General features: G+C 39.0%; 1 protein-coding gene across 2 annotated transcripts in view; it reads left to right on the forward strand.

Annotated features, from left to right (window-relative positions):
- kcnq1.2 (potassium voltage-gated channel, KQT-like subfamily, member 1.2) overlaps positions 1–10400 on the forward strand; it is a 188504-nt gene extending 178104 nt beyond the window's left edge. For both annotated transcript variants that reach the window (XM_041998144.1, XM_041998145.1), the window contains one exon: positions 8438–10400. In XM_041998144.1, the coding sequence (XP_041854078.1) occupies positions 8438–8584 (147 nt within the window). In that variant the 3' untranslated portion in view covers positions 8585–10400. The remainder of the gene's footprint in view (positions 1–8437) is intronic.
- The last annotated feature ends 1862 nt before the right edge of the window (positions 10401–12262 follow it).

The raw sequence follows: 12262 nt of genomic DNA on the forward strand, positions 1-12262 counted from the left end.
AGAAATGCTGGATCCTGTGCGTGTGTGTGTGTAAATCACAGTCTGCATGAACTGTACATAATATCTGCTGGAGAGACTAAAAAATTCACCTGAACTGACCCATGCTGTTTCTCAGTTTTATATTTATGTTATATTTTTCCTGAGAACAAGATTGGAAAAAATAACAGAAAAACCACCATTTTACTCAGTTTTTAATTTGTTCGCGATTAATGTGTGATATTATTTCATCTGGCCATTTTAATTAAGAAAAGTACAAGAAAAAAAGTGCCACATTCGTCCATTCACACACATTCATTCATTAATCTTTTCCAACCTATGCAGTGCTTTTTTTTAAGTATCAGAGACATTTGATGAACAAATCGGAGGCAGTCTGAGACAAAGAATGAGTTAGGAATTGAACTATCAACCTCCTAGGCAACTGCTCTATCTCTCAAGCATTTACTAATAGATTGAAATTACCACTCATTTATATACTTTGTTTGATAATATATTTTAATTGGAACTTGCTTTTTGTGGCAACATCAATATAAAATATGAGCTCAGAGAGAAGAGAAACAAACTGGTTGACAAGAAGACTCAAAAGTAAACATGAAAACACAGTGACCCACATTCTTGGTTATTTGTTTCATGTCACTGTGGTGTGGTGTTTTGCACCGTCATCTCTCACAGCAAGAAGCCTCCTAGTTTGAGCCTCAGCTGGTTTGAACCAGACAGAAAGGCTGGGGCCTCTGGATAATTGATGTATGGATGTCTGTCATCGGTACTTATGACATCAAATTATGTATGTTACACACAAGAAAAAAGAAATACTGCAAAAAAAATTGTCTGGTGCTAAAGGGGTTAAAGCACTCTGCTTTTTAAGGTCACAGTTGTGGGAACAACAAATTACACATTCATTACAGCGTGTAAGAGTGGTGACCTGTGTGGTTGTTTCCCTCTCGCCTTATCTGTCTTTCTCTCTCGGCTCCATCTCTATTGTCTCGTGCAACTGAGAGCATTTCAATGGCAGGAATCTTGTTTTGTTAAATAGCATGGCCTGGACACTCACAGATGCCAAGACATTCCTGAAGCTGGTAGACTTTTCCTCTTGGCTTCTTTGTGCTCCTTGTGTTTTTCTTTTTTTCTTTTTTTCTTTTTTTTTTCACTTCTCTCCCCTCCTCATCATTCCAAAGTCCCCCTTTGAGGTTGTTTTCAAACAATAAAGGAGAGGAAGATGAGTCTCTAATTGTAAGTTACTGTGTTTTTGGTTGCCTGTGTGGTCAGTGTGCTGAATGCTGAAAGAAAAGGCCATCTACTCAGTAATTCAGGACAGCATTATATGAGGTACTGCACATATCAAGTCTTGTTTTCCACCTCTGAATGAGCCACACCGCTTCACAACACCTAATTACAACTGTCGGGGCTACCACACACTCCTTCATCCAGTATCTCATATCCCTCTTGCGTGTCATGTCTCCATTTGTCAGTAATCATGCGATGGTAGAATTTGGCACAGCATAAAGAATGCAGTGATAGCAGTCTCAAGCGTTTTCTCCAGGCTTTATAACCCTCCAACAGATGGCAGTGTGAAACAGAACAGGCCTGCTTGTGAAGACAGCCTGGACAAAATAATGCTGTTCTACATGGTAGTAAAGCAGAAACCACTTCTCTTCTATTTTCAATATTTTTTTCTAGCTTAAAAGAGGCAAACAAACAAATAGTCCATTTAAAGCTGTATGACATCTCGGTATACTCCACTGCTGCACATACATTACTCTGTATTGCTCACACTGTGAAAGTCGAGCTTAATTCTCTTTAGCGCATTTAAAATAATAAAGTTGTGTTTTCAAACAATGCCTGACTAAGCAACATTTGTAATAAGAATCTCCAGCAGGATTTATGAAGCTCATCCTTGTTAAACCTAGCTGCATGATGTAATGCATGTCAGACATGAGTTGCCCTTATTTTACTGCTCTTTGTGCTGCAGCTTCACCGTCTTAGAAAACCCGCCCTGCAGCAACAACAAAGTAGATTGTCTTTGTGCTGTTGCATCTTATTAATTAGGTTTGTGTCCACATGCTTATTCTAATCATTTTGAGCAGTTTCTGTACCATAACCCAGATTTCACTTCACCAGCTATTTACATGATTCGTGTGAATTATTCTGCGGTGTCGTCTGTCTGTTTGACAGACAGGTGACACGATGGCTTTGAGCCCAGTTAGTGTCCTGGCGAGGATGTGGCTCTTTGTTTTCTCCTTGTTTGTTTGTTGTTTGCTTGATGACAAGAAGACTTGCACAAACAGGGGTGTGTATGAACTGTATGTACGCTTGTTTGTCTACGTGTGTGCTTGTGTGTTTGTTGTGTACCAGATAGCGGACAGACAGTCCCAAGGGAGGGCAGGAAGGTGGTTCAGGAAGGGTGTTCCTGTGTGAACAGGAGCTCCTTGTCGTCCCCACCGTCATCGTCATGCTTTCACGTCTCCACAGGTCACCACGATGAATGGAAGTACAGGAGTTACCGAATGCACATAATATGCTTAATATGGGTTTCTCATGAGAGCTTTCTTTCCTCGTCTCTGCCCCCTCAGCCCATTGTTCCAGTCTCATTTTATATTAATGAGAATTGATTTCACTTTATTTTAGCTTCTCTGTACTGTCTTGAAGCTTTGGGAAATTTATGGAATAAAAAAAAAGAAAAGAAAACCAACAACTTGGAAGCATTTCTTTATGGTTTCCAACACTCCATATTCCATGTAGAAGATTTTTCCATCAGGAGTGAACAAACAGACCTAATGATCAACCATATAAAACACCTACTGTGCTGTACTTTTATGCTCTGAATGTCCAGTTATGAAAAAATGTCAATAAAAATTTTAGCAAGCGGCCTACATATGGAGGAGAAACAAGAAAAAAAATCAAGTTTTTGGGTCACCGCATAGAACCAGATCATCTTTGTAACTCCAACTTCGTTCCTGCAAATGATATTCCATCAAGACGACGATAATGATAGAAAGCACTGTCGGGAGTAAAATCAACAATTTAAGGTTTTAAATCAATTAGTCCATTTTCTGTCTTTATATAGATGATATGAGATATATATGATTTATACTCGTGATATACGTGTGATTTAGTTTAGAATAGGGGGGAAAAAAGAAGCACAAATGGGTTTTTTACTCATTAGAAAAAATAAAATATACGTATTCAGGCTTTAAAACAATCAATAAAGAGACAATTTGAGCATATGTCTCCTTTTTGTGTTTGATGATATTTGGTTATGTCCCAGAGGAAACTCCTCTGAAGTGAAGTGTCAGGTTTGTGATTGTCCTATGTGCTGTCTTTGGTTAAAGGACAGCTGGGGCATCACCTGTCGAGGCTCACGCAAGTTTACATGTTTCAAACTGAAATTGCCTCCTGGGTAAACGAAAAACATTAGAGCTAAATCTAAAGGCAGCGTCATAAGCGAGATACATTGATTACATACAACATTTTCTGTGTATTGTGTCTGTTAACATAGGCGGACATACAAGAGGAAAGGGTGTTGGCAAACAAAGAAGACATATGTGAGAGGTCATTTACTGAACAGACAGCATTGCATTGCTTTCTCAGAAATGTGTCATTAAAATATTAGCTAACAAACACAACTGAGTAAACATTAAAATGCTTCTCTTCTTAATCTGCTTTTGCTTATCATCCCTGCATCACAAAGCAGTGATGAGAGACCAATGCACACTTGGTATATATTGTTAGTGGCGATAAATGACCCTTGTATGTTTGTGTAATTATATTTTTTCTGGTCTCCTTGTTGGTCTCCTGAGTCTCTTCATTCATACACTCAGCAGAAGGAATTCCTGATCCATTTTAAGCCCCAAGCAGAATGTTGATAAGTCTGTAGATTACTACCCAACATGTTTATGATAGCCTATTATTCTCTAAGCTTCATCTGGGCACAGCGCGTGCTTGGTCTAACACAACTATTTAGGTCAGAGTATGGTCTCAGAGGATAGCACTGTGGATGGTGAAATATCAGCAAACCTCAGCAGAAAAAGACAAAGTGAAATTATTCTTGCTTGCTTCATTATTCTACAAAAAAAAAAACACTGTATATAACTGTATAAACTTGCAGCACTTACAAGTAATTCAAGGAAGTCCTACTCATATCTCTTGGTTCTCATTTTCAGGCACAAACATATCGATGCTTGACTTATCTTTAACCTTGAAGTTTAGAGATTACCTGGCACAAGACTTTAATATTTGTTAGACATTCTGACAGTGTATTGATATAAGTTATAACCGTTGGCGTGCTCGGATATGATTTCATCCTTCTCTGTAATCTACCTTTATATTTGAGAATTAAACTTCTTATTATGGCTCGTATTTCAACAACAAAAATAGCTGCTTAATGTCCAGGTCTCCTGTAAAAACGTCTGGGCCGTCAGGCACACGCAGTGCAAGATGGGAGGAAGAAACGGCCGTACCTTTAAGCCCATGAAAATGCCATTGATGTTAACTATCTAACTGCACCCAGCCAGAAATGCTGCAGTTTGGTCAGAGTTCCTATCAGCATTTAGCAGACAAGAGTCTCAATCTGTCCATTCTCCCTGGTGTGTGAGATGTTGTGGCTTTGATGTGCTTTGCTGTTTAGGCTTTGATTTATGAAGTGCAATCTTAATCATTTTCCAAAGGTTTTAGAAAGCCATTGGAGCCATCAGATGATATCGGTTTGTGCATGTATGCCTGAATGTACTTCTGGAGGGATAAGTGAAAGAGTACAGAGGTAAAACTAGGGCTGTGAAGATACTAACTCCTTTGAAGTTGCAAAGCTGTGTGGAATAAGTTTTGCATCTTTCCTTTTGTGTCCCTGCTTGTGTAAACCGTTTGGCACATCTATGTTCATTTAGTTCCAAAAGTTTGGTCAAAATCCCCATTAGTGCGGATTGCTAAGCGAAGACTAATTTAATTTAGGCTACATGGTGAGACGTGTAAGTCTTCTACTTCTTTTTAAGGAGGGATTTTCTCCCTTTACTGCTCAGTAAGGCTCCCAGATGGCCACAGACCATAACATCTGAGTTCTCATTGATGTTTAGATTAGGTGACGAAAGCCCCCATTTCAAAACCTTCAGCTTTGAGGTAGTCCATTGTGAATTTTAAGTTGTGTTTAGGGTCATTATCAGAAGTGATCCTATTATCTTCTCCAGCTTTTTTGTTTGCTTGTTTGCTGTCAGACCTTTCTAGTTAAAATTGATTCCAACAAGACCAAAGCACGATTGATTCACCTCTGCGCCTAAAAGTTAAAAGCTGTTTCTTGTAATTAAATTCTGCCCTAGATTTCTCCATGTCTTTGCTCATTTCGGCCTAAAGTTCTTTTGTTTTCTCTTAAACTTGCATTAACAAAGCATTAGGCTCATTTAGATGGTTAGCTGTAAAATTTCAATGTTAGCGTGGTTAGAAAATAGGGCAGCTTTTCCTCTGAGACTCCTCCATGACAATGTTTTTAACACGCAAGTTACACTACACTGTAGAACATACACTGCTGCTCCAGAGTTAGCAAAATACTCCTGATAGTCCGTTTTCAGTCAAACAGCTGGAGTCTTCTGCTGTTCCAGCTGTCCTGGAACTCTTAGGTTTAATTGGTCCTCCAGATCTCATGTTGACCTCCACCTTTCTGCTAACGGATACCTCTTAATTACTTTTAGAACTGAGTACCAACATTAAAACTAGATATATCATCATTTGTGGACCTAATTAAGTTGAGTTTCATCAAATCATCTGTATTCATTGAACAATCCTTGTGAGATAGCTAAACTCCTAACAAGAAAAAAGTTATTTCTGAACTCAAATTTCTTGGAATGCTCAGATTCTTGCATGGCAACCTTCTACGCTTTTCACATAAAAAGTGATTTACTAATCCTGCTTGAAATGATGTAAAGAATTTTACATACCTAACTTTGTGGCTTTTTTTTTTTTGAGATGAGTTTGTCCATAGTTTACTTATACTTAAAGGTGTATGTTGTAACTTTGCTGTTCAATTATAATCACCACAAGGGGGCAGAGTTTTACCAGATGATATGTAAATTGCTTTTCCCTTGCAGGTGATGATGAGAAAGGTAAAATAAATAAATCAATAAAAAGTCGTCTTCGGGAACTTTGTTGCCTGACTATTGTTACTAGCTTCTTTCATTTCAACTTAATAGTAATAAAGAAGAGTAGTAACAGGATAATATCAGCATAGATTCATTTTTTATTACAAGGCTGACATTTTGCAGGTTGGATGTACTGTTAACGGTGTTTTTAGGTTTACTGGTGACCTTTAGCTAAAAACTTTAATGATTGGATGTATTTGGTGCAACACATTCACTAGTGGGCAGTGTAAAGTTTAAAACTCATTTCAGATTTCCGACTTTTCCAAGTTTCAGACAATAGCAAACATAACTACAGTGGATGAGATGGATGCAGAAGACAGACGGAAGGCTCTGTCCATATGTACAAAGAGCATATATGGTGCTTTACAGATTATCTCAGATTTTAGACCAACATGGTAGCAAATGTAAACACTGTTGCCCTGTTCTGCCATATTTATGCAAAAGAAAGATGTCGTTAATCAGTCACTTTTCTTTTTTGGAAATTCACACCACCATTAGAAGATACTTGGCACTGTATTGATGCACACAAGCCAGCATCACAATTCAGAAAAGAAAAAGTTATAACTTAAGCTGCATTCACCACATACCAAATAATAATAATAATAATAATAATACATTTTATTTGTTGGCGCCTTTCTAGACACTCAAGGTCACCTTCCAGGATAAAACACAAGAATAAAACAAATCAATAAATACATTAATAAATTAAAAAGGATTCATAAAACAATAATAAAAGCAGTGTGAAATATTACAGTGAGTATGCCAGTTTGAACAGATGTGTTTTGAGTTTTGATTTGAACAGTTGTATAAAATCAGAGTTACGGAGGTCTGGGGGGAGGGAGTTCCAGAGATGAGGAGCAGAGCAGCTGAAAGCTCTGCTCCCCATGGTAACAAGGCGGGCTGGGGGGACGATGAGGTGGATGGAGGAGGAGGATCTGAGGGAACGGACTGGTATGGAGACATGGAGGAGATCGGAAAGGTAGGGAGGAGCGAGGTGATGGATGGCCTTGTAAGACATGTCATGCGAAAAGACATGTTACGAGAGGGCTTGTTTTTTGAGAGAACCAGATTAACATCAAAAGAAATTAACATGTGATCAGAAAAGGAAAGTACATCAACTTTGCAACCTGTGGGAATTAGACCTGAGCAACAAATTAAATCAAGAGTATGTCCTTTTGAATGTGTTGGAACGGTAATAAACTGTTGGAAGCCAAGACTGTTAAGACAAAATGTAAAATCCCTGGTGAGAGTATTATTGACATTATCCATATGTATATTGAAATCACCGAGAATTATTATATTGGGTGAGCGTAAGGAGAGCTCAGCCAAAAACATAGAAAATTCATTTATGAACTCCTTATTGGGCTTAGGTGGACGGTAAACTGTTGCCACAATTGTGGGAACAGGGCCAGGCAGCACTGAGACCATAGACTCAAACGACTCAAATACAAGCTTTTTTTTTAAGAATTCAGAAATAAAAAGTTGAAAGTTCTGCACCAGATTTTATTCCTTTGCTTCCAGTTGCTGGTTCATATTGTGCCAGCTTCTTGTTCTTCTTCTGTTGGCTCCAGAGCTGACCAGAGACTGTGGTGATTCATGTCCCATCTTATGGTGCAAAGTGGCATTACAGGAAAATCTGGTCCGCACCCTTAAGTTTCTCAGCTGACTATCACTTGTATAGTTTTGGGCACTTTTATATATTGTCATTTTCTCATTCTATTGAAAGCTTTAGTTCAAATTTTTGTTTTCTTGCTTATGTTTTTTTTTTTTTCCTCTCTCTCCTCTCTACAAAGAGTACTCTTAACTATTTTCACAGCATTCGCGTGTCACCAGCCAGTCTGAGGTTTGTTTACCCGTGTTACTCAGGCGGTGCCATTTATCTGTTTTCAGACAATGGTTAGACTGGCTGTACCCTGTCAGAGACATCTCTGTCAGGTGACACAGCTGTGTTTACAGTTTGCAAAGCGTCTAAACAGTGACGTGTGTGTGTGTGTGTGTGTGTGTGTGTGTGTGTGTGTGTGTGTGTGTGTGTGTGTGTGTGTGTGTGTGTGTGCCAGCTCGCTCATATATCATATAGCTCAACAGCTTTTGTAATGAGTGGCTTTACCAGGTAGACGCCAACTGCAGACATGTCATTATATCTCTCACTACTCTGTCATTGTGATGACATCTACATTAAAGGGAGGTGGATATAAGCTGAAGTACAAGCTCAGTGTCATGCCTTATTTCACTACACAGGTCTGCATGTTAAGTATGTTTATCCCACATGGATCTAGCTAACCCAGTCTGTTTCTGTTTTGTCTTTGTGTTAAATTCAGGTCCAACAGATAGACCAGAAAATGGACTCGGTCCTGCGAATCCTAACGGAGCAGTTCCCACCCAAGTCGGAGCTAACATCCAAACCCTCCATCCGCAGGGTGACCATCCAGAAGCGCATGGGTGCTAGCATTGATGAAGCGCCCTGATGTCACAGAGACGCTCACACTGGATACGATGATATCACCAAAGGACAATTACAGGATTGGAGTTCTCATTAACCGCCTAGCGCCCTGTGTAATGGCCATTTTGCAAATAATAAGGGGTCTCAGTCTTCCAAAACACCTTCTCTTTCCTTTCTTAAGCCCTAATTTTCTCATGATTTTTTTATCCTTGAGACAAGAACAACTTTAACTGTCTACCTAACACTTATCTGGGAAATGAAGGCAAAACAAGCTCTGCGGTGAGTTTTGTGGCGTAGACAGCAAGTTGACTGACATCTTCCTCTGGATGTTTGAGAGCCTCTGTTCTGGTCTTGTTTTTTTTTTTTTCTCCTCCTCTCAATGTAGCTTTTGTCTCCTGCACCAGTAAAATTGCCCCTGTAGCACACAGTTATTCAAGCAGTGACATGCTCTATGAATTTATTTCACTACATTAGCCTCATAATCACACTACTCTGTGATGTTAATTTATGTGTGGCCTGTCACTGAGCAGAAATTCCTCTACTCCAAATAGTACTCCAATGCTAACTAACCCCTTAATGAAGTCATAATGCTATCAAAGCACTCCAGTTTCTCAAAGACTTAGAGAAAAACCGAAGGTCCAGAGTGCAGAGGCATTCCTCAAATTGTTCTGATTATCTTGGCACCATCAGCACCCACACAAAAGGGTTATTTCCATAGACACATATCCATCCAGCCTAACTGTACTTAGACTGTGGCAGATGTTTGTTAATAGTGATCGAATAACACAAGAAAGGAAAGGCACATTATCTGTTGATTTTTGTCCTACACTAGAGACTTGGAAGGTTGGCACAGTAGAAATGTGTCTTGACTGGGTCCAGTGGTTGACATAGTACTGATTTAGGGCAAAGCTAATTAAAAACAGCCAAACTGCCGTGACAGGACCTGGGGCCATGTTACAGGAATACAATCAAGAGTTATGGGTCAGTCTCTGAGTTTGTTCAAGGCTTTACAAGGAGTTTTCATATAGTTATCAGTCTCAAACAAGCTTAACAGAACATGTACACCACAATCTGCAGGACTCAATAATTAATAATCTGTAACTCTCATCAGGGCACACATACATACAGCCGTGTTTGATTTTAAATAAATGTGCCCCATGAAAACTCTGATTATTTTTGTTCTTCTTGAGCTAGTTAAGTGCTGAATTCCAAGTAAAGGGAAATTACTTACTGTGAGTGACTAATGAAAAGAAACAGTAGAAAGTGGGAGAAATTGACACTAAGTTTTGAGGAGCAGGCATATTAATTCTACGTTAAAGCTTGGGAAATATCAGACCACTGCAGAACGCAGTCATTTGAAAGAAACAGTCAATGTTCTGACTGGGTTTCTGTATCTCTGTGACAGTGGGACCGCTGAGGCATGTAAGAAGTAGAAAAAAAAATAGCTCAACTATGTAGCCTCCAGTAATTATAGCATACACATTCCTAAAAAGATGAATACACAAACAAAAGCGGGGCGAACAAGAGAAGCAGAAAGAGTGGAGGCTTTTTCTCTGCACTAGTATGTACTTTCATGTTTGCAGTGGTTTAAATTAGCTATTAATTATCTTCTAATAAGTAAAGTGGTTGTATATTAAAGTTTATGACAGACCTTCATACATGTAAGCCTGTCTCTTCTCCTGTACAGTTTTCTAAGACTTGTAAATAGAAACATTGCCTTATTGCACTCTATTTATAATAATGTGAAAAGATCAACCCAGAATATGTTTGCTTGTTGGATTAAAGTGATATGCGGTGAGGCTCCTGTTGTACAAATGGATGGAAATGATTGTAAATGATATTCACACCCTCTGCACTGTAGCTCTGCTGTAAATAAAACTCCTTTTCATTATGCTCTGGCTTACTCTCTTGGTTTGGGTGAATCTGATTACTAGCTCATCTGTTCCATAATTTGCTTTCATTGGAGGGTGAAACCTGTCTTATGGTTATTTGGAGCTATTTGTCCAGCCAAGCTGGGTCAAGGTAAGTCATGTGCTGGAGCTTCCATCCAAACAAAACCTTCACTCACTCTGTATTTCACCACAAAGGAGGAAGAGAATAAAGCAGAAACTTGCTCATTGCACTTACTTTAAAGTTCAGTATTTCACAACCCATTGAATGAGGCATGCAGAGGAGGAGAGAATACGTCTCATATTACAACTCAATTATATTTTTCTTCAAAGGCCAAAAAATACTGGGGATGTCCCAAGATCAGCAATGAAAAAGAGAGTGAGAAAGGAAGGAGGAATGGGAGAGATAAGGAGGAAAGACAGGAAGGCAGCAAGAGCATAGTGAGTCCAAAGAGGAGAGGGGAGCCTTTCTTTTTTTTTTTTTTTTTTTTAATTAGGCGAAGGGACTGCAGGACACAGTCCGGCCGGTGCCTTTTGTCCTCCTTTGGTTTCTGTCACTGCAAGGAGATTTTGGCAGGGAGAGAGAAAGAGAGACCCCATGGCAAGCTGCGTCTGCAGAAGCTGCTCTGTGTCACCCTGAGCTCCTCTTTCATCTCAGAACGAGACATAGAGAAGAGAGAGAGAGGCTTCCACTTCAAAAGACAGTTTGATCTCAGAAGTATACAGGAGCACCACCTAAAAGAGGATCTGAGGAAGCATTTAAGAGGAGAATATAAGGGGGTCACTGTCACAGATGCTGGACGGTCAAATCCAGCAAGTCCTAGAGTCTGTGTGGAGGAGGAACTCATCCAACATCATAGATAGTACTTTTTGTCTTTGATTCTGCCCACTTATTCACACTGAGAACAGAGGAGAGCTTTATAGGGCTGCTGCAACATGTGTAGACATCACAACACATGCCTACACTGTGAGACTTGTGTTTTACATGTAACATAATGTACATCATCAGTTTTCAAGATGTTAAGAAACCATAAGGAACAACATTGCACAGGCAGCAGAAATAAAAATCATCACGCAAGCTGTAAAGTCCAATATTTATTATATATGAAAAATCCCCCAAGAAGCAGTAAATGAATAACAGAAGAGAACAAAAGATAATGATGTGCAACAAAGACAAAACAAAGCACAAGTGAAACCACACACCAAAAAAAAACAAAAAAAACACACAATTTCAGCCTTACTGTAGATAAACTTATTAGCTTAGAGAGGAAACAAAGGAACATTGATGGCATTATTGAAAAGCAGACGTTAGAGATTTAAAATGAAAACCTTTTATTGAGCAAAGATATGACAATGAGAAGTTATTTAAAGGTTATCTAATCCAATCAGAAGGATAAAAGTTTCTTTAACCAACTTCTTTAGATAAAAGAGGACATTAGAGAACATTGAATCGGCGCTTCTAAGATCACAATTTAAAACACAAGGAAAACAAAGTCTGAGACAATGAGAAAGGTTAATGTGTTTAAAAATGAAATGGTTCCAGTGAAATCATATCCAGAGGAGTATCAAACCTCATTGTGCAATGCAGTGGGAAATAAAAGGCAACCTAATGTAGATTCAGCATTCTGGTAAACACTGTCAGCACTGCTTTGCATGCAGACTGCGGTCTGTCTGTGCACTGAGCTAATAGTGTGACTGTTTGGTTTATTGGTTTGAATCCACTCATAGCTTCAACAATGTCCCATGTTGTGATGTAGGAACAAATAGCAAATAGAAATTATGAATATAGACTGAGAGAGATTAGCAAAACCACG

The sequence above is a fragment of the Melanotaenia boesemani genome, chromosome 10 (genome assembly GCF_017639745.1).
Source record: "Melanotaenia boesemani isolate fMelBoe1 chromosome 10, fMelBoe1.pri, whole genome shotgun sequence".
NCBI lineage: Eukaryota > Metazoa > Chordata > Actinopteri > Atheriniformes > Melanotaeniidae > Melanotaenia > Melanotaenia boesemani.